Raw genomic sequence first — 23,532 nt, forward strand, 5'->3', positions numbered from 1 at the left:
TTATAAATAATCTGAACTGTAAGAATTTGTAATACATTATCTTTAAAATGACTTAGTTATTTTCTAGGGAACGCAGCTCACCACTGCTGCTTTAGGTAACTGAACAGCACTAAATTGCAGTTTTTAAGAATGTGTACTGCAACATCTAATAACAATAAAGCTTCTGACTTTGTATATACATTAAGATTCACAAGAAAATTACAATAAAACACACGAATTAACTTAATCATTACTGGTACACAATCACCAGGGACAGTGACCATGTGTGCGTGAATTGCGCTTCTGTGAATGTGTGTGTGCTTTCTACTTCCATGCTTTCTAATTTCAAAGAAGGTCTTTTCACTGAAAGCTGAAATGTTTACTAGTCTTTTCGTTGTGTATGTATGTGACCCACTGCCTTTCCTTTGTGGCGAGTAGCAATATATCCTTTTCAGTATAGCTGAATATATATTTAAAATGCAACCTGAATAAGTACATGCATACCCAGTTCTTTGAGGACTCTATCAGCAGTGAGCAAGTTGGACTGATTCTGGAAACCCTCCAGAATGCAGGCTGCTGTGACATCTTCCAAGCTCTGCTGCAAGTCATGCGTCAGCTCACAAGCCTTAGCTCGTCTCTGGAGAGCTTTCACATATTTTGGATTTAAATCCAAGGCACGTGTACAGTCTTCGCGGACCTCTTTATATAGTTTCTGAAAAACAGATTTCACTGAAACTGACACACAGTTATATAATTAATACTGAGATATATACAAAATGATGATAATGTTTTGTGTGAGAAGGATGTGAAAATGTTACTGTTTAAGTTTGAAGACTTTGCTGTTCGCATACAATTTAATCAAATGATGGCCAAACAAAGCACACCTGAACAAATAACTGAAAAAAATTACAATTTAATGTGGATACTAATTCATTTTCAATTTAACAGTATATCAACTTCATTTTTTTCTCCTTGCGGAAAACAGGAGCCATGTGCTCAGTCTTTTACGCACAGAAAGTCAGAACCTCTTGTCTCACTCTTACGTGATTTAAGAAACAAACAATTCTAGACAGGTGATGAAATTGTTTCAGTTTTCAATCAATCAACACAACTTATTTAAACGCTACATCTGTCAACAGAACTATTTCTAACTACAGCATATTCACAGTTCACACGTTTTTAGTATGACACAGGATGTGTGCAGCCATCAAATTATGCAGCAAATTTAACAAAAATCCAGAAAACATTGATGAGTGTTGAAGGAGTAAGCCTTATGCTTAATCTACTGAACTGCTGAAACAGTTCAGTCTTCTGTGCTTTCATAGCAGGTAACAACCATTCTCTAACACTTCATGTTCCCATTACCAGAAAATATTAGACAAGTCTTGGGGAAACATTATAAGGAACAAGGTTACCTTATTATAGCGGTATCATTTTATTTCAATAAAAGCATTCTAAGTATGCCATCCGAGTCATTTCTTGGGTTTTAGACTTTTGTCAGAACCCTTCACACTGCACTGATGCCTGCAGAATAATGTGTTCCATCTTCAGAACAACTCAAAATAAACCATGGTTATTCTGTGCTCTCATTATCACGTGACAAGTGTGTCATGAAATTCACCTTCCGGCTAAATGACGGACTGAGGAGGAGGGTGCTGAGGTGCTCTACTGATGTTAATTTTTAACATTGCTTTTGTGAGGATCCTATATCCTTCATTATTTAAATTTGTGGAAATATATTTTTAGATCAATTAAAAAGTTATCATACTGATAATAGAATAAATTAAATGCACTCTTGGCTTTAAAAATTATTGCATGATTGCAGCAGTGGTTGTCAGAGCCTGACTTCAACATCAGCTACTGTAGACGTTCTGTTGCAATATAAAACAAGTTGAATTTGTGTTAGTTTGTTAGGGACAGAATGACAAGGAAATTAGTTACATATTTTAATCATATTCATCAGGAGTAACTGACTTTTGTGACTGCCTATGCAGTGACTTTTTACGACCAGTAGCCTAACTGGTCACGTCAATATTTTCGATGAAGGGAAGCTAGCTGTGCCACTGCTCTCGTTAGAATGTAAACAACTGGGAGAATATCTTTGCCGCTTCTCAGTTATGAGAGCCTGCTTCCATGCATCACTAAGCATATAGTAAATGTCACAATTGAAATACTGATGCAAATTCTGATGTTTATGACCTCTTTGATGAGTCTCAGTTGCTAGATTCACAGATAAATTTTATGTTTTCATGAAATATGAATTTAGATTTATTTGTGACACTATACTCGCCAAACTGTTAGTTTATCGAGTTATTAGTTTTTTTAACGTGTTTTTGGCTTTGTGCACAATGTTAAGAAACTGTACATATGGTCTGCTTCTACACATACAAAGGTGTTACGAGTTCTGAGGACACCGCAACCAAGGCTATGCCCAAATAGGGGCACAGCAACTCTTTTATTGCCTCAAGTGGTCAAAAAATAAGTCTTATGCTTTGTACGCCTAACAGAAATGAAGGAGCACGCTACAGATATATTTGTCTAATGATCACTGAACATGGAAAATTTTATGAAGTGACCAATGGAGTGGCTGTAGGTTCTTCATTACCATATCTCCAACAGTTGGCAATTTCTGTATGGAGCATTTTGAGAAATGCACATTACATTTTTCTTCATTCTGTTATATTAATAAGATGCTTCTGACATGGCCAATTGATGTCTAATTTTTCAGTCATTTGAAAAGTGCACATTCAGTTTCCATTTCATTGTAAAGACAAAGCCAGAGAGAGGGGAGACTGGAGGGAGATGAAGGACAACTGCTATTTATAGATGTTCTAGGGTAGAATAAAGCGCACGAGTGGCTTGGACACTACGTATACCAAAAGTCTAAGCATGCTGTCATACATCTCATGGTACAGAGCTTCTGCCATCAAGTCCACAAAGAATCAATATTAAATATATTGATAGCAATTGTTTCTGACAAGGAACACCTGGATTTCAAAATTAAATAATAAAGCAAATGTCCCAAAAGAAGAGCTGTGGGATCATTGTATCGTTTTTGAGCTGAAATGAAAATATGAAGTAGTTCAATAATCATCAGATGATCTGCCTGTTGCCTTCTTGCTTCCTTTGGGGCTACATATATTACAGCAATCAGGAACTGTGCAGATTAGGTATTACCTTGTTTGGCAAGATTTTAGGATCAAGTGCCAGCCAAGCAAACAGTTATAACCTGCAAGGAAGTTAAACAACTTGCCCACACTGGGTTCTACAAACGAGATTTGCTAGGTGGTGGTTGTTTCTTTCAGACAGGTATATTAAATGTACAGAAATGTAATATCCTGCCACTTCACAAAATGTAGGAAAATAGTATCACATGACTGTGATATCAAAAAGTCAGAACTGGAATCAGTCCACTCATACAAATAACCAGATGTAGCAATTTGTGGGGGTTATGAAATGGATGGAGCAATCATATAGACTAAGTTGTAGGTTTAGCAGATAGTAGACTTCAAGTGATTAGTAGGATATTTGGCAAATTCAGTCAGCCTACAAAGGAGACTGTTTATCGAACACCTGTATGGCCCATACCAAATAGATCTAAAAGTGAGTGTGGAAAGTATACAAAGAAGAGCAGTATGACTGATGATGATAGAGAGAGAGAGAGAGAGAGAGAGAGAGAGAGAGAGAGAGAGAGAGAGAGAGAGAGAGAGAGAGAATGTTTTTATTACATTTAAAATTGAAATTATTAGTGCCCTACCAACAGAATACAATTATGTGGGCTACTTGCATGGACACAGCAGGGGAAAATAACTGCTTACATGTTTATCTCCAGTCTTAGTATTATGATCTTATCTTTTGTAGCTCGTTCTGGGTTATACAAAGATAACAGGTTTTTACACTTTTTTTCAATTTTTGGAAAGCATCTCTTTCCATGTACCAGCAGTACCTACTTCCAGAACAGTTTTTCTATATGACATCTACTAATCACGCACCTTTTCCTGAATCTTCGCTTGCCAATATTTAATTAATAGAAATGGTAACACAAAAAAGAAAGCATGTTTTTTTCCCATTTCTGTAGCAGACATGTTTATTTGTGAAGAAGCAAAAGGACATATTGCACTGTTCAGTGTATTTGCAAGTGTCAGGAAGGTAGATGCCAGCAGCATTTTTACTTACATGATACGTATAATGTGTGCCTGGAAGCAGGTTTTGACGTGCAAGACCATACATATAAATGAATGGTGTGTGTGTGTGTGTGTGTGTGTGTGTGTGTGTGTGTGTGTGTGTGTGTGTGTGTGTGAGAGAGAGAGAGAGAGAGAGAGAGAGAGAGAGAGAGAGAGAGAAAATAAGTGTCAGTCCCCACACAGCATGAAACAGGTTTTAAATGTGACACGCACATCACAACTGAAAATGGGCAAAGGCCAAAACTGCCTAATAATGAGAAATATATAAATGGTGCAATATCAGCATTTTGCGTAATAAAACTTGGCTGTTTTACTTCATTTTCAGGCACTGTTTGTAATGAAAAATTTGCTGTGCTGCTTTTAAGAGTTAGTCTTGACCATTCTGTGCTCCACAGCTGATTCATGCTAACTTTTTGCACCCCAACAATTAGGGTATAAATTGAAACAAAAAGTGCACTTTCATTTAAATATATTTACATTAGCACTGCAATACAAAACTTTACATTGTGTAATATTTTTCAAAACTCTTCAGGGTGGATTGTTCCACTGACACTTCGCTCAAGTTGTTTACAAATGAATCATTATCATCAAAATCATTGTCAGTCTCATTTTCACTTAGGCATTTCACTCAATTCCTCAGAAACAACTGGTGCACAAAGAACTAGCCATTTTGTGCCTACTAAGTTGAACATAATAATTACTACCTTCCTCTCAACATAACTGCTACAGTTAGATACTGTATTAACACAGGCTTCCATAGATGGAAATATTTTACAGCACTGGTGCCTAGTACAGCCAGATATGAGAAAGGTGCACGCAACAGTTACGAAAAATTGAGTCAAATGAGGCTCGGCATTGGAGTTGAAAACAAAGTTCATGATGCTGGATGCCACTTGCAGTTGGAGTGGAAAGACAATGTCTGGATAGTGTAGAACACACACCAAGTTAAGTTCCCTCACTTACTACTGGCTCTAATTGTATCAGGCAGTTACTGGAGTGTTTGTGTGCTTGTGTTCCAGAATGTGCCATTAATGCTAATTAAGATGATCAGGCCAGAAAATTTTCAGCGTCAACTGAAGACATTTGAGAACAAAACCCATTGTGATGTAATAAATGTACTTTAAATACAGCTGTAGCAGTTCTTATTAACTTTAGCATTAAGTGTTCATTATACAAACACAGACTATGTAGAAGTAGTAGATCAATACTGGACATCCACATTGTCTCCATACAGGAATAGTTTAAACTTCTAATATATGAAGCATTTGGACATTTATATTTCTTTTCATAATGTCAAATGCTGGCAGATGTTCTCTATTAAGCACAAAATACAGGTACCATTTCTCTACAAGAGCAAGATGGAGCCTGTACGTTGGGACTGGTTGATACTACCAATAATGGTCGGTGGCTTTGACCCATGATGTAATTATGATGGGATAAATAATGGCATACATACAAAAACAGAGGAAGAACAGAATTCTGTTGATATTTATTTAGTTCTATATTTTTTAAAATTTAGATCATGTTGACAGACTGATCTGTAGCAAAGGCCGAGCTTTAAGTATGTTTGCAAGATGACAGTTTGGCTGCGAGCTGGTGAAGCCAATGAATGTGAATATAAAATATTAGTTAGGGTGGCATACTGATGTTTAGGGAGGCCTGGGTTCTCAGTTAGACTGATAGGTAACAGTCTGGTTGCAATGAGAGCAAATATTGTGATGTCGCAGACACAGTCAAGCCCAAATCCAAAATCAGGATGGTCAGTGCGGTACAACACTTTGCAACTGAATGCACTTTTATTACGAATAATAATGTACAGACAGAACAGAAGTGCCACGTGGATGGAGGTTATTACTATTTATACAAGCAAGGAGTATTCCAGAATATGCAACTGTTACAAACACAAGAGATTTTAAGAACCTTATAGAAATGATAAATGCTAAATAACAAATATTTGTTGGCGTCAGATATGAACTGGTGAACTGCAACTCATCAGCCAGCGATGCTAACCACTACTCTGACACTGCACGCAACACAGCTCTGAGCGTAGCTCCCACTCCTGCTAGTTTCAGAAGTTCTCACTGGAACTAACTGCAGCATCCCACGTATAGCTCATCAGCGATCTTCTGTACGGCGGCACTAGAGGATCCTCGCGTTCCAAGTCGTATTGTCACATCCTCTTACTCCGATGAGCATTGAAAGTAACACCTCCCTTTGAAGCTTTGTCATAACTGAGTGAGCCTTCATTTTCCTCAAATGAGAAGCTCTGATCATTGACTTGCAGCTCAGGATTGTAGTAGGGCTTCATATGCAGGACACGGATGATGTCTCTGCACTTTTTTCTTCTCGATGAAGGGTCATAATGGTCTATTTCGTAAGCGATGTCTGAAAAGTGGCAAAAGATTCGATACAGCCCAAAGTAGCATTTTAGTAACTTTTCTGACATGCTCACTTTCTGCACACACATAAAAATCCACATTGTGTCTCCCAGACATGGTCCAGGCTTGTTGTTACAGAGCTCTGTATCATCCTTCTGGGAGCCCAGAATCTGTATGCAAGCCAGCTGCCTCGCTTCTTCAGTTTCTGTGATGAAGTGTTTCACTTAGACATCCTAAATATTGTCCACTTGAAAATGGAACAGTGTCTTTATTGTCATCCCAGCTTAGTGACCACAGAGCAAAACGAATGACGTCATGTCTATAGTAGCTTACTTTATTGTGTCGTATGCGTACGTCACAAAGGGCATTTCTGTATCCCATTTCTCTGTCAACATCAACATATGTCAAGATTATACTGGTGTACACCTTGTTGAAGCAGTCTGTGAGGCCAAATATCTGTAGGTGGTAGGTTGTTGTCATCCTGTAGGTGTGGCCACAAGGTGAAATTACTTCTGGTACTAGACTCGATTTGAAAACTTTCGTACGATCAGAGATCATCACACACAGTGTTCTGTACCTCAAAATTATGTCTTCTATAAGGCAACTTGCAATTTCCGGAGGTTTGGCAGACAGCACAATTTTGGCGATAGTGTTGCGTGTGAGACAGTACAGATTATTATCCACCGAATCCTGTTTGTTGAACTCAGGAATGTTCCCAAGCAGTTGATTCTGACCTGATAAAATGGCACTGCTGCAGGTGGAACTAGTTTAAGATGTGCTGGAGGCAACTGTGGTACGTGCTTCCATCGCTGGCATTCCTTATGGTGGCTCACGTATAGTAACAACTGACCAGTGATACGTGCATCTGATTCTGTTTAGAGTCTTCACAAATCCCAGGTGACTAGATGTTGGAGAATTGTGGAAATAATTAAGGGAATAATGATATGGGATGGCATGCAACCATTTTCACCCCAGAATGAGATTTTTCACTCTGCAGCGGCGTGTGCCCTGATATGAAATTTCCTGGCAGATTAAAACTGTGTGCCCGACCGAGACTCGAACTCGGGACCTTTGCCTTATGCGGGCAAGTGGTCTACCATCTGAGCTACCGAAGCACGACTCACGCCCAATACTCATAGCTTTACTTCTGCCAGTACCTCGTCTCCTACCTTCCAAACTTTACAGAAGCTCTCCTGTGAACCTTGCAGAACTAGCACTCCTGAAAGAAAGGATATTGCGGAGACATGGCTTAGCCACAACCTGGGGGATGTTTCCAGAATGAGATTTTCACTCTGCAGCGGAGTGTGCGCTGATATGAAACTTCCTGGCAGATTAAAACTGTGTGCCCGACCGAGACTCGAACTCGGGACCTTTGCCTTTTGTGGGCAAGTGCTCTAGAGCACTTGCCCGCGAAAGGCAAAGGTCCCGAGTTCGAGTCTTGGTCGGGCACACAGTTTTAATCTGCCAGTAAGTTTCATTTTCACCCCACTTAATCGTAGTTCCTCCAATACAGTGTTCTGTTTATTACATGGTATTCTTCTTTGTTTGGTTCCTCTTCTTCATGGTTCCTATGATGGTCAACAATGCTGGATCTTCCCTACGATAAGCAGCAATGTCATTTGATGCAGAGTTGACTGCGATTTCATCCACACTGCTGCATTCTGCCAAATGACACCTTGAAAGGACGATGACATCCTCGTGATTACATCCACTTTTGTATACCACTGGCATCTGCTTTACCGACAATTAATTTTATATGGTCATTGCATTTTAGATCTCTCCTAATGCCTACTCCCAGATAATTTATGGCATTAACTGGTTCCAGTTGCTGACCTGCTATATTGTAGCTAAATGATAAAGGATCTTTCTTTCTATGTATTCTCAGCACATTACACTTGTCTATATTGAGATTCAATTGCCATTCCCTGCACCATGCGTCAATTCGCTGCAGATCCTCCTGCATTTCAGTACAATTTTCCATTGTTACAACCTCTCGATATACTACAGCATCATCCACTAAAAGCCTCAGTGAACTTCCGATGTTATCCACATATATTGTGAAATAGAAACAGCTTACGACACTCCCCTGCAGCACACCTGAAATCACTCTTACTTCGGAAGACTTCTCTCTACTGAGAATGAAATGCCGCTCTGTTATCTAGGAACTCTTCAATCCAATCACACAACTGGTCTGACAGTTCATATGCTCTTACTTTGTCCATTAAACGACTGTGGGGAACTGTATCAAACGTCTTGCGGGAGTCAAGAAACATGGCATCTACCTGGAAACCCTTGTCTATGGCCCTCTGAGTCTCGTGGACAAATAGCGCGAGCTGGGTTTCACACGATCGTCTTTTTCGGAACCCATGCTGATTCCTACAGAGTAGATTTCTAGTCTCCAGAAAAGTCATTATACTCAAACATAATACATGTTCCAGAATTCTACAACTAATCGACGTTAGAGATATAGGTCTATAGTTCTGCACGTATGTTCGACTTCCCTTCTTGAAAACAGGGATGACCTGTGCCCTTTTCCAATCTTTTGGAACGCTACGCTCTTCTAGAGACCTATGGTACACCGCTGCAAAGCTGAGTGACACAGGAACCTCAGAGTACAATCAAATTTTATGGAATACTATGTTTTATATGACAACATTCTGTACAATATTTTCCATTATGGCACCACGTAATTTTGTGTACTTCATATCGTGACAACTTTTATCAAACACTATTTTGTCATTGGTTCAGCCATCTTGTCTAATCATCTGACTCATCAGTCATCTTGTCCACTTCTCATACTTCACCATACAAACAGTTACCAATTGCAGCATGCAATGGAACAGCTGCCGCGCCATAAGTGCACTTTTACTATACAATTACACAAACATCCTACAAGTAAGTAGGTGGGAGGAAACTGTAAAAAAGACTCCCACTAGGATAATATATTTTAGCGCCGCTCACCCTACTCTCACCCAAAACATACCTGCTGATTGTAGAGCTCACTTCTGTGACATGTCAAATTTCATTCGTTATTGGATTAAAGATTTACTGAGAAATAATACATTGGAACTTACAGGTAACACTGGCAACTTAGTAAAATGAAAGTTACTATCTAAGTGAATTTGAAACACTTTTTGTTTTACGTGACGTTGACACCAACAGCAAATCTGTATCAATATCTAATCTAATCACAAGACTGCATACCTGAAATGGATAATAAATGTAATATTATTGCATTATTTACTACCAGTTCTTTGTCATTCACCAGTCATGGCTGGACAGCAGCGTCAATTTTACAATAATATTACCACATTAAAACCAATAAAAAATTGCAATTTGATACTAAAATGGGTACTAAAAAACATATTTAAGAAGTAGATTACAATATACGTTACAATAATAAGATAATCAAGTAGTAAAATAGCAGAGTTGCTGCTGTTGCCATTGGTACCGAGTTGCAGCTCAGATAGACACTGTTCTGTTACCAGGGAAGTATTATTCTACACTGAACAAAGGTTGCTCTTTTAGTATACACATAATTTTAGTCCTAAATTGTTCAACTGGTAGTGACTGTATATCCTTGGGTAAAGCATTAAATAATTTTAGGGGCACCATTGGGAATCTGTTCTGCGTCTTAGTTAATTGACATCTTGGCCCCTCTATGCTGTCTTTATAGCGAGTGCTGTACTGATGAAATTCATTTCTCTTTCTGTGGTATGCATGATCTGTCTTTGTATGAACAAGGCAACTGAAAATATAATGGCTGAAAAGAGTCAGAACTTCTAATCTGTAAAAAATTGGTTTACAAGGGTTTTTTTTTTTTTTGCTTGAGGCAATGATCATCATCACTGTCTTCTTTTGTTGTAATAAAAGCACACTCTTGCAGCCCGCACAATGGCCCCACAGTAACAGCCCATAGCTGAATTGTTAATAGGTACTGGTGTGGTATAGCACATTTTAGTTTCCTCAAGAGATACAGGACCTGTGAGAGTTTGGAACATACATGTTTAGTGTGCTGTTGCCAGGTTAACTTTCTATCAATGAAAGAAACCAGGTCAACAGCTGCTGTCACCCAGTGCTCCAGTATCATTTTGGCTGCATTTCATCCTCTGTGTTTTGTCTCCATTGATTTTCACCTCATTCATGAGGAATCAGGTCTTGGCCTCACTGAATAGTACTTATGCTTGTTGAGCTGCTTTAAGTACATTGTCCCCTTTTGAGAACAAAGTTGTGTTCTCTGCAAACCACAAGGTGTGCCCATTGGAGCCTATGTCATTAATGAAAATTAATAATTGGGGACCTGTTACAATCCCTGTGGCACACCATATTTTAACGTCATTTCACCTGATTCTGCTCCTTGCACTGATAGAATCTGTCTATTGTCTGTTATTTAGGTAGGGCTCTAGAGTTTGCAGAACAGCTCCCCCAATACCAAATGATTTTTGCTTGCTGAGAATGGTCTTGTGTGTGATACAATCAAATGCCTTACTCAGCTCACAGAGTACCAGTGCTATAGACTCCTAGTCTTAAAAACCCTGGCTTACATTTATAACAAAGTTGGGTACTGCTGTTGTAGTTGACTTGCCCTTTCAGGAGCCATGTTGTGCATCATAAAAGAGGTTATTTCCTTCCAAATAACTTAACAGCTTATATTTTCTTATGGACTACATCACATTAGCTAGCAATGGGATTATAGATATAGGCCTATAGCTTGACACTTCATGTGGATTACCTTTATTGTAAACTGGTACTGTGTGTGAACTGCCAGGAAGTCTGGAAATTCCTCAGCCTGGAGCCATTTATTTATTACTACTGACAGTGGTTGAGCAATTTAGAAGACTATAGTTTTTAAAATAGTACTGGGTTGCCATAAATTACAGGGCTCCCTGAGTGTTTATGATGCCATTATTTTTATTATGTCTTTTGGATACACCCTTCCACATTACCATGCTGCATTTATTACCAATTTCAGAGCAACTGCAGGATCAGTTCTGATGGTCAGAATTCCAGCTACTGTGCATTCTACTATGTTTGTAAAATATTCATTAAATTCATCTGGACAGCAAGAATTTAAGCAAGAGAGATATACCAGCTCTTTACTTCAACAGTTTTCTTTGTGTATTTTGATTTGGCAGTTGGATCTCTCTTGGGTTTTAGTGGAAAATTTTTATCAAATTTGGCTTTAAAAGTTTGGAACATGGAACTGAACGTATCATCTGGTGCCAGATCTTCACACATATGATGTCAGTAAGTAGAAGACACTACAGTTTTGAAATCACCTAAATTTTTCTTTCTAATAACTCTACTTCTGAAGACGTAATTTCAATGCCAGCTGGGCATCGGATGAGTACTTCCTGAGTTTGTTCACAGCTTCATGACTGTGATGCCCAAGCATAGGGTCAGCCACACTTACTTTGTACTCCCAACTATTTAGGCTTCCAAGAACAGTATCACAACAGACATCCCCTCTTGTTGGTACATAACTTGCCACGAACAGTCCATAGCTGCTTACTAAGTCCTTAAACGCTCTATCTTTGTCACTACTTTCCCCAATATGGATGTTGAAGTCTCCACATGAGGCAATTTTTGCTCCTAGGCACACTAGATGACACAGGGAGCTTTCCAATTTGCTGATGAAGTTTTGAATATTGCCATTTGGGGAACAGTACAAAGAAACAACAATTATTTTGACATCTGGCAGCCCCACGGCAGCTAATTGTAGAGCCAAGTCCACATATCTTTCATCAATTTTCTTGTCACTGAGCTTACCATTTGTATATACAGACACAACACAATGTAGAGAAGTGTCTCTACATCATGCATCCACCATTTCCAGATATTCAATATGCCCATAATATTCTATTTCTATATGGGCTAGCCAGTGTTCAGTTATAAATAATATATTTTGTCTCACTTCCTCAGCAAAAAATGATAATGCAACGAGTTTTGTCCCATGGCACTGCACATTTGCACTAGCCATAACTAAGCTTGCATTCTGTTCAGTGGTGGCATTTCCTTTTTTACTGGAATATCTTGGTCTTGGATGTTTATCTCACTGGGGCACTCCAGAATAAAAAATGCCTTATCAAACATTCTTGGACCATATACTGTTGTGAATTATTTTATCTTTTAAGTAAAAATGAACACTGATTTTGAAGCTGTTATTTAACCCCTTTGTTTCCAGTTTTTCACTGTAAAGCTGTTGTGACTTGGGAAAGTGTTCTGTAAGAAGTTAGTTACAATATCAGTTGTTGTGCCACCTCTTAGTTTGCTAAGGTGAATCCTGGGTCTTTTTTCGCCATACAGCATTCCATTTTCATCGTCAGGACCTATTATGACTTTATTTCAGTTTTTAGTACTGACATTTCCAAATGTTTGCATTGTAGGCTTATATTGTTCACTAGCTTTTCCATTTTGTAGCACAGTCTTGTACAACAGTTTATTTCTTTGTGCTGTATTCACAACAGTTTTGGTTGATTTGTTGTTTCGTTTCACTACATTTGAATTTCTTCTGTCTCTCCACTTGTTGTTCACTTCCTGCCAATCTGTATTTTCACCTTCTGTGGTGTTTACGTTCAGCTACTTGTTAATGTCCATATCTGGCTTGTTTACAATGAGGGATTTTTTTTCACTGTCAGATCTGGTGTTTACACCTGAGCTGGTTGCCTCTGCAGCAGTGTTTGGATCTTCATTAGAGTTTTTTCTCATTGAAAAATTGCCACCTGATAATTTCACAGGCTTTTTACTACTATTTTGATTGTTAACTGTGGTAGGCACTGCTTCTATGGTGTCCTCCAGTCTTGCATCTGGATTCTGCCTCACATTTGTGATGTTTACCTGTCCAGTTTTGGCCGTAATACAGGGCACATTATTTTCAACAACCTTTACACCTTGTCTTTCCATGCTTCTTGAAGACTGAGATGCTTCTTCACTTTGTGGCATTTCTAACCTACAGTTTGCAGCAAACAAAGTATCAAGTTTTCAAGTTTTTCTTTCATTTTTTTGCTATCACTGGTAAGTTCTTTCAATATTTTAATAAGATTACTCACTAACTATAAAGTGACTATGTTTCATTCAAAATACTCTAATGCTATATATTACAAGCATTATGAATTAGCACTGAAATTGTAGCCCAATTAAAATTTATTAATTGACAACTGTACAAGAGCATCCATACAGTAGTTTGTAGGAGGGGGCCTAACCTGGGGGGGTATGGAGTGTTTTTAATATTTTGGAAGACGAATGGTGACTTAAGTAGCTGTAAAAAGTTCCTTCAAACCCTGTGTAATACAGACTTTTAAATCATATTCTTGGAAGGAAAACACCTGGCTACACTATAATTTTTCCTTTTGCTTAAGTATGGGTGCCCTTGCACCTGTATTGTGCCACAACAACATTGCCACAATCACTGTCTGTTGTCTCTTAGGTTAAAGATCGGTCCCTGTGGTCCGTGATAGATAAACAGTCTGTTCACAGAGCTCAGCATTACAGCTGTTCAATGACACTTGTTTCATGTATGTTAGCTGCTGTTTACGACACTTGTTACAGCACATTGGTAATGGTAGATAGTTCACATGTGACCTCTGCCTGGAGCAATTCATTTACAAGGTACTTAGTTTCAACTAGCAAGTAATTTTAGCCTAGTCAGAGTGTAATAATAATCTACAATTTCCTAGCAATAGTAATAAAGAGGATTGAATTTTAATGCAAATTTAACTGGGGGGGGGGGGGGGGGGAGTTGCTTCCAACTGCTTTATTAGGTGTAATCCTATTGGACACAGTGTTACCTTTCTTTGCTCTGATCTGTGAACAGACTTGCCCAAATAACTATAGAGTAACCTATAGTTATACCTGGATTCTAAAATTTGATGCACATACACATGGTTCATACATAAAAAGCATTAGCAGATGTAGAAGAAATGATCTGGACTACAAATTACTTTCTGGGCCATCTGATAATAAACTGCACAACTGTCGATTGTAAAAATGGGAAAAAGAGAGAAGACAAGAGATAACTTTCAAGTCTTTGTATGATTCTTATAGTTTACATATGTCCTACAGCTGAGGAAATGTTTTGGTTTATCATTAAGTCTGCAGTTACACATGCAAATCAGCACTCATGCAATGGGGCCATGATGAATGAGTAAATTTTTGCTTTCCAGTAATTAAAAATGGAGTGGAACATTCAGAGGTCTTCACTGTGACTGAGTTACTGCATTACACAAATACGAAACTGCTAATTCCTCTACCATCCATTGCAATTTCTTTAACTTATTTGCAAATTGTATACATGCTAAAACACAAATACTTCAGCTGTTTCCTGTGGTGCAGAGACTTAGTCGCATAGGAAAAGCACAGGATACAGATAAAGATATCTATGACAATTATTCCTTTTTGAATGTTCATACAAGTGAATAATTACGTGTCACTGTGGAGAAACAATGTTGTACATACCAACTGTTCATAAGCTGCTGCTCTGTTTTGGTAAAATGTGGCCAGATCAGTTCTTTTGTCTGTGGGACAAACACCGATTGCTTCATTGTAACACTTAATTGCTTCATCATACTTTCCTGCTTTGAAATGTTGATTTCCTGCATCCTTGTGATACAGCGCTCTTTCCAAAGGATTCTGCAACAAACATTCCCTTGGGTAATCATATGCGAATGGTTCATTTGTAGGTACAGCATAAAATTGCAAATAAAGTTTAACGTTTGCAAATAATGCTTCAAATTTATTCAGAAACAAATAGAATTTTAAAGTTATGTGAATAGTTCAACCTCGGGAAGAGTTTTCGCAGAATTCACTGAATCGAGACCTTCCGTGTCAATCGAGGTTTGATCGCCGGTCCCCAACAAAGATGACTGTTTACTTTTAGAACTCGATGACGAGTCATTATTTTGGCCGATGGAAGAAGCATTTTGTTTTAGATACCAATAACCTATACCTAATGCTACCGGAGCACCAACTACTAACGCAATTTGCCATTTCGACCAAGACGACGTCGAAACACCAGACGATGCCATAACACACGTTACTCTGGGTGGTGCCCCCTACTGCGGTGAAAGGCCGAAACAAATGAGAAGCGAAAAAGCAGAGATTGAGCAAGGAATCAAGATGGGAAAATGGCATTAGAAGACGATGATACTACGTGGTAAGTTTTTTAAATCAAGTCGTTTTATTTCAGGCATTTATAGAAATATGTTTAGACCTTAGATATCAGTAATTCAGTAGGGATGGTAGGAAACTGTTTCGTGAAGCTGCGGTTGACAACTAGGTGAGAATTGGGTGGCTGCTGCGAGGTTGTCATTAGATTACAGTGCCTAATGAGATGGGAGGTTAAGATTAGTAGTTCATGTTTGTCGTTAATGCGACTGTTGCTGGAAAGTAGCACACACAACGTAGGAATTTATTTTTTGACGTGACTTACAGGTTGTGTGCCACGTTATCAAATAGTTCTATTGCAAAATACGTTCAGCAAACGTAGCTCTGCCAATTCTAGCAGACGCAACAATATTGTGTGCAATATCAGATGTAATGGATCAAAGCATTGTCAAGATATCCACTAGTGAATTTTCAAAGTGTGAGAACAAATGAGACTTTGAAGCAACTGACAGTAAAATTGTGCATTCTTAGATCAGACTTTTTCTTCAGTTTTTTTTTTAAAATACAGAGTCCCTTTGCATTCTAACCAATACCAAACGATTTCCCATGCCACGCGTCTTCGTTATGTGTAATCCATTTGTCACTTTAGCTGTAAGACAAACTTATATTCCCAGTGAGTTGGCATTATGCTTGAGGAGACAGTATATGCATACACTGAAGAACAGCTGTGCGATCGCTTAGTAAAATAAATACACAAAACACCACGGACAACAGTGGGAAAAGGTCGGCATCAACATATTTCTTCGCGTCATACCAAATATGTTTGTAATAACGGAATGAAAAGGCAGTACCTTTATGGCACTAACTGTTGTACAAAAGTGAAAGATGACACATCTTACTACGTTAATAGAGATTACTATATGGGAATGTGTGCGTTATTGTTTTGAAGTACGTTAAATATTATTAATGACAAGGGTAGGGACTACATTATGAATACAGAAAACACAGCTAACTGTACATTGAAGAGGGAATATAAACTGTATTTTAACTACATGTGCTTCCTTCCATGTTTGTTTGTTTTGAATTGATAGTGCCCTGTCAGTCATATATAACATGTCCCAGAAATAATTGAAATTGTATTGTGCTCAGTATTCAGTAAAAAAAGTTTCATGCATGTGTAAGTATAGATTTTGGTGAATATGTAATCGAGAGCTTTTTGGTGTTGGATGATGTGACAGTTTTTACGTCTACATACGTTCTCTGCAAATCCTTGTGACATATATGGCAGAAGGTACGATATATTAAGGTATCTTCCAGTTCCCTTCATAGATGGAGTGTGGAAAGAATGAGTACTGGTGCACCGGTATATTTATATTGGCTGTTGTAAGCCTAACCTTTTATCTTCACTATCTCTGGGAGCAGTAACATACTGGGAATTGACATTTTTGGTGGCAAAAAATAAGAAAATTAATTTATTTTACTTATCTCTATTCACTAGTGTCAAAAAATATTCTAGGTCAATCCTACACTTCCACAATACATGTGCACCTATTAAAGATATGATAATGACTGTTTGTGGTGTACATTCTTGAGCCCTCTGCCTACAATTTTTTTTCAGTTTTTTACTTTTGTGTGACCATGTATGCTAACAGCCTCACAATTCACTTCTCCCTTTGTGGAATTTGTCACTAACTATCATTCAGAATTTGGAAAAAATTTTGCTGATAAGTATAAACCGTATGAGATAGTGCATTGTTGAGGAACTGGCCACAGATTTGGGAGAATCAGGGTGGTGCTTCCACTTTCCAGACATCCTGATTTAGGTTTTCCACGCAAACGTCATAATGGTTCCTTCAACAAGGTGACAGCAAGCCTCCTGAGTTATTCACAATAAATGTATCTGAATGTACCTATAGCCTGTAACATTTTATTTTTTCCAGTGTGTTAAGTTGAGAAATCCTACAACATTGTATAAAATGTCTTTACATGAATAAACCACTATACACCCCTGTAACACAGGAAATGAAAATTTCCTGCAGTTTAATAAGGAATTAAAAGTGATTGTAAGCCAGCAAGGAGATGCATGCTATTAAAATGAGATTTCCAGCAAATGATAAAGTACAAAGGCACAAGTAATTTCATTAGATCCTTAATTCTCGTAACTCTTATAATAAGAGAGAGATATGATATGCTGGGTTTCTCACCCAAGAGTCATACATTTTCTCTTGTGTTTCAGCAGATATTTGCACTTTCATTTTTACATTGTGTAGTGCTCATCACAATCATTCATGCAGTGCGCAGTGTTCAACGGAAAGCATCAGCTCGTTTCCCGTTCAAACAAAATGATTTTTAAAGGAGAATTTTGCATGCCCATTCCATAGAGTGCTACAAGATTTGTCTAATGCATATCAATGAAACAAATATTGGGTTGGACTAGTTTGGGAGCGCTGTATCGAATGAGTGTCTAAAATTAAAATTTAAAAATAATTTTGTTTGTAATGTGAAACAAACTGATACTTATTATTGACTGTGGGTGTCGCATGAAAGATGTGACAAGAAATAATTGTTTGGGCTGACTGCAGTCACACAGTGCAAAAACAAAATTGCAAATATCTGCCAAAATGCCAGGAAAGATGCACCTGACAACTTTTCGAAGGGACACTTAGTAAGTTTGCTTACTATATTACACTGTAATGGGAAATATTTTGTGAAGTCAGTGGATGTGGCATCATCCTGAGAGCTACTACATAAGTTATTGTAACCCCACTGAAAGAATTTCGGTCCTCATTGACCAACACCTCCATTCAGTTGCCCATAAACTTGCCTCACATGTGAAAGATACGAACCATTTCCTACACCAATTCTCCACCATCCCCTCCTCTGTACCTCTTTGGTCCCTACTCGTCACTGTTGATGCCACTTCCAAATACACCAACATCAGTCATGTCTATGGTCCTACCCCTATTGAACATTATCTTTCCCAATGCCCTTCAGACTCCAAACCCACTACCTAATTCCTCACACACCTTACTAACTCCATCGTAACTCACAACTAGTTCTCCTTAGAAGTGATTGTATACAAACAAATCCACAGCACAGCCATGGGCACCTGCATTGCATGCTCCTATCAAGCTTGTTTATGGGCCATCTACAGGAGGCCCTCCTAGCCCCCCAAAAAGCCATACCCCTAGTCTGGTTCAGGTTCATTGATGATATCCTCGTGATCTGAACTCAGAGCCATGACACACTGTCCTCATTCCTTCGCAGCCTCAACACCATCTCTCCCATCCGCTTCACCTGGTCTTCCGCAACCCAGTGTGCCACCATCCAGGACATTGACATCCTCCGCTCTGAGGTTCCATCCGCATGTCTGTCCCCATTAAACCTGCCAACCGTACCTACATGTTGACAACTGTCATCCCGACCACAAACAAAAATTCCTCCCATACAGTTGGGCCACTGTGGACGGCATATTTGCAATGACAATAACCCCCCTGTCACCAGGACCTTCTTAGAGAGGTATTATTCCCCAGATTAGTCCACAAACAAGTCTCCCCTGCCATTTCTCAACACACACCCAATCCTCCTACCACCCCCCAGAACCAGCTACAAAGGAGTGCCCTCTTCGTTACCCAATATCACTCCGGACTGGAACAACTGAACCACATCTTTTGTCAAGGCTTTGATTATCTATCACTGTGCTCTGTAATGTGGGACATCTTACCCAAGATCCTTCCCAGTACTTCGCAAGTGGTTTTCCATCACCCATCCAATCTCCATGACATCCTTGTCCATCACTATGCCACTCCCAATCCCAACCCTTTGCCGCAGGGATCATATCCCTGTGGCAGACCCAGGTGCAATACCTGCCCAATCCACCCACACAGCATTTCCTATTTCAGTCTTGCCACATTTCCTATTCCAGTCCTGTCACAGGTTTATCCTACCTCATTAGAAACTGGGCCACCTGCGAAAGCAGCCATGTCATATACCCAATCATTGCATAGTTGTCCACCAGGATGATTGCCACCGCCAAACTTTGACCAAGAGCAAAGTAGTTGATGATGAAGATAACATGCTTGATTTCAATTGTTGCTTCACTTCACAAGTCATCTGGAGCCTCCCCTCCATCGTCAGCTTTCCTGAACTGATCAGATGGTAGTTATCCTTACAACTGCTCCTTGCTACCTGAAATTGTCCTGCCCTCAATCCATGGTAGTCAACTACCCCCAAACCCTTCACCCAACTGTTTCCACACCCTCTGCTCTATAACCTCCTGCCTATTCTTATCTCCTACCCACTTTGTGTGCTGTCCTCTGCAAACTAAGCTGTACATCTTTACCCACTCCACTTCTTTTTCACTCTCCATCCCCTCCTCCCTCCCACCACCACTACTCCTCACAGCCTCCTGACACTGTGCCTGTTGGCAGTCCCATTACTGCACCTGCACACTCTGCCACACAGTGCTCTCCATCCCCCCACCCATACCCTGCTACCCTTTCCCCACACCCACCAGATCGCTGCTTTGTGTGTGTGTGTGTGTGTGGGGGGGGGGGGGGGTGCGTGTGCACTCAACCTATTTTTTCCGTACATTGTAGGAGTTAGGTTCAGGACTTTTTGGCCACCATGCTCACTCCTACACCACATGGTAAAGGGACTATTTCAGTTTATTATAATAACCACTTGTTCTCAAGAAACGCAGGAGTCATTACGTGGCTATTTTGTTCTGTGTGTGCATGAGTTGTACGAAATAATCCAACTGTGATGCATTTCACAAGTGCACAGGTCACTGTCAAGAGGACACCAGAGTTGCATCAGAAGAATCTACTAATTACTAATATGTATACATATGTGCTAATACATTGTCTGCATAACATTATTGATTCTTTCCAAAAGGCTCTTTGAGAGGTCCACCATATGAACAAAAGGTAGTAAAAGTAGCAGGAAGTGTACTTTCTGCCACAGATAAAGGTGGCCTGCCTGGTTGCTCGCTAGCTTCACAGGACAGTATCTCTAAAACAGAATCACTATGCAACACATGAGAAAAAAACATTGAGCATTTATTGAAGTAATGTATATTAACGTATACTCTGCTTTGGCTCGCAGAGACGGTGCAGCACTGGTGTAAAGTTCTGATCCTAATCCTACCTAACTCTGTAGATGATTACTAACTAATATAATTGAAGTTCAGCATAGACTGCAATTTAGAGACTTTAAGTTCAATCTGACAATAGGTAAACACATCAACTATCACTTTATTTATCGTAAACTGTCTGATGACTAGAAATGGTCAGCATTGTAGATAACATGTAGGCAACTGTAGAACTGGAGCTGCTGAACTGGAACTGATGAGAACTGGCATGCACCCATTTAAATATTGGTGTATGAATATGCCACTCTGGACAGTTTACTGGCTGCGTGTTGCATTACGTGCAGATAGGGGTGGAGAAGACAATGTGCTCTGTCTGACAGCCAGCTGTCGCATACTCTTGTAACTGTCAACACTGGGATAAGCGCCGTATTGGTCCACTGTTTCTGCTTCTGACTTTCCCTACATGTAAATGCTCATAAAAATACTGCTGTCGTTTCTTAAGGTAGTACTTGTCACATTTGCTTAATGCCACTCGTAACACTACAGCTGCTAAGTACCCTTAGCATACCAGAAATAATGTTAAAATAAACACTAAAAGTTCTGTGCACATCCTGAAGAGCACATATACAGATAAATGCAGTAGAATGACTTGGCTGAAACACTACATGGTGCACTGCTCCTTGTCATCGTGACATAGCAACTGGCTGACTAAGTACGAGGGCTGTTCAATAAAGAAGGAGCATAATTTTTTTTTTTTTTTTTTTCCCCTTTGACAGCATACCTTTCCTCATTTTCACAATTTTGATGGTCCTTCTCAAAGTAGTCACCCATGAATACTATTCACTTCTGCCAGTCTTCAAATACATGCTGGAAACCATTTTTTGAGAGGTCCTTCAAAATCACCTCCGCAGCCTTCACCACTGCTTCTGATGATTGATAATGCCTCTCACAAAGGCGTTTTTTTCATCTTAGGGAATAGAAAAAAAGTCACATGGGGCTAAATCCGGATTATATGGAGGATGAGGGATGCACTTCACGTTGATTTTTGCAAGATATTCAGCAACAACATTGGCAATATGGGGCCGCGCATTACTGTGGTGCAGCATCCAGCGTGCTTCACGGAAATGTGGTCTTTTGCACCTGATATGGGCTTGCAATGTTTTCAGGACCTCTCTGTAGTCCAGTTACTGATGTGTGTGTAGGTACAACATGCTGGTGAACCATTCCTTGAATATCAAAGAATGAGATGACCATAACTTTCCCTGCAGAAGCAACCACTTTTGCTTTTTTGGGGGGGGGGGGGGGGGGTTGGTGATGGAGGAGATTTCCACACTGAGCTTTGCTGTTTGCCCTCAGAATCAAAATGATGTAGCCAAGTTTCATCAGCAGTGATTACATTTGAAAGAAACTCCGGATCTTCCTCTAACATCAATTTTAACTGCATGCAGATCTGCATGCAAATGTTCTTTTGTTCGGCAATCAACAGTCTTGGAACCCATCACACACAAACTCGTGGCATGTGTAATTTTTCTGTCACCTATGTGTGGGTGGCACCCAATGAAATGTTCAGTACTGTAGAAAGTGATCTTAACATAATTTGCCGATCCTGTCTCACAATGACAGCAGCAGTGTTGATGTTTTCTTTTGAAAGAGCAGTAAATGGAGCATCGCGTCCACCTACCTTTGAAATTGATTGTATCCTCTCTTTAAACATTTTAAACCACCTTTGAGCTGTGCTGTAGGGAAGAACAGACTCTCCATAGGCCTCCTGTAACATTGCATATGCCTCAGCTGAAGATTTGTTGAGACAAAAACAGAATTTCAAAGCCGCCTTATGTCCCTCGCGTGTTACCTCCATTGCAGTGGTAGACGATACTGAACATATCTGACCTTGACTGCCTCTCACAGGTGGGAACCAGGAGTCCCAACAATGAAACTATTACAGCGTGTTTGTTGCACATTAAGGTAACAGAATACCATATGATTAAATTTTAGTGTGAAAAATTATGACCATAAAAAAAATTATGATCATTCTTTATTGAACAGCCCTCGTAGAATTCAGAGTGGGATTGGACTATTCTGAGCGTACAGAAAGCTTGGGTCTTCTAAAGGAGATAACCAAAAGCCAAGTTACTGGACACAGTCACGTGACTTTTAGGTGGTTTCCTAGTGCTAGCATTCAAAGGTGCACTCAAAATGGTTCAAATGGCTCTGAGCACTATGGGACTTTACTGCTGAGGTCATCAGTGCCCTAGAACTTAGAACTACTTAAACCTAACTAACCTAAGGATACCACACATCCATGCCCGAGGCAGGATTCGAACCTGCGACCGTAGTGGTCGTGCGGCTCCAGACTGTAGCGCCTAGAACAGCTCGGCCACACTGGCCGGCTCAAAGGTGCACTCCCAAGTGGCACTGTAGTGGAGGCAGATGTCGTCCACATATAGCGAGGGTTAGACTGTTGGGTCAGTGGTGAGGCTGCAATTAGTGGTAGTGAGTGGGTGTTAGTAAATGCTAAAAACCAAAGGCAGAGAAATTTGTGAAACCACGCGTTGTTTACAAACATATCTTCACTGCATGGCTTTTTCATATAGGAATGTTTAGCACTTAACTGCTTGAGCACATAAATGCGCACACATGAATAGATTTTCTTGGTCACACCAGTAGCTAGTTGCTGGGCATGCTCTGTAGCATGATTCACCTCCCACTCCGTACTAGCTTCCTTGAGCTCCAGATAAAGTTACTTACTCCAACATATTGTCACATCTCACCACCTGGACTTAATCTCTGTTAACAT

General features: G+C 39.6%; 2 protein-coding genes across 2 annotated transcripts in view; one reads left to right on the forward strand and one right to left on the reverse strand.

Annotated features, from left to right (window-relative positions):
• LOC126092452 (mitochondrial import receptor subunit TOM70) overlaps positions 1-15,607 on the reverse strand; it is a 55,856-nt gene extending 40,249 nt beyond the window's left edge. The window contains exons 1-3 of the mRNA XM_049908053.1: positions 15,319-15,607; positions 14,996-15,169; positions 484-691 (exon numbers count right to left, since the gene is read on the reverse strand). Of these exons, the coding sequence (XP_049764010.1) occupies positions 484-691; positions 14,996-15,169; positions 15,319-15,564 (628 nt within the window). The 5' untranslated portion in view covers positions 15,565-15,607. The remainder of the gene's footprint in view (positions 1-483; positions 692-14,995; positions 15,170-15,318) is intronic.
• LOC126092451 (TBC1 domain family member 23) overlaps positions 15,560-23,532 on the forward strand; it is a 251,795-nt gene continuing 243,822 nt past the window's right edge. The window contains exon 1 of the mRNA XM_049908052.1: positions 15,560-15,692. Within this exon, the coding sequence (XP_049764009.1) occupies positions 15,664-15,692 (29 nt within the window). The 5' untranslated portion in view covers positions 15,560-15,663. The remainder of the gene's footprint in view (positions 15,693-23,532) is intronic.

Source organism: Schistocerca cancellata, chromosome 7 (assembly GCF_023864275.1).
Source record: "Schistocerca cancellata isolate TAMUIC-IGC-003103 chromosome 7, iqSchCanc2.1, whole genome shotgun sequence".
In the NCBI taxonomy this organism is placed as follows: Eukaryota; Metazoa; Arthropoda; class Insecta; order Orthoptera; family Acrididae; genus Schistocerca; species Schistocerca cancellata.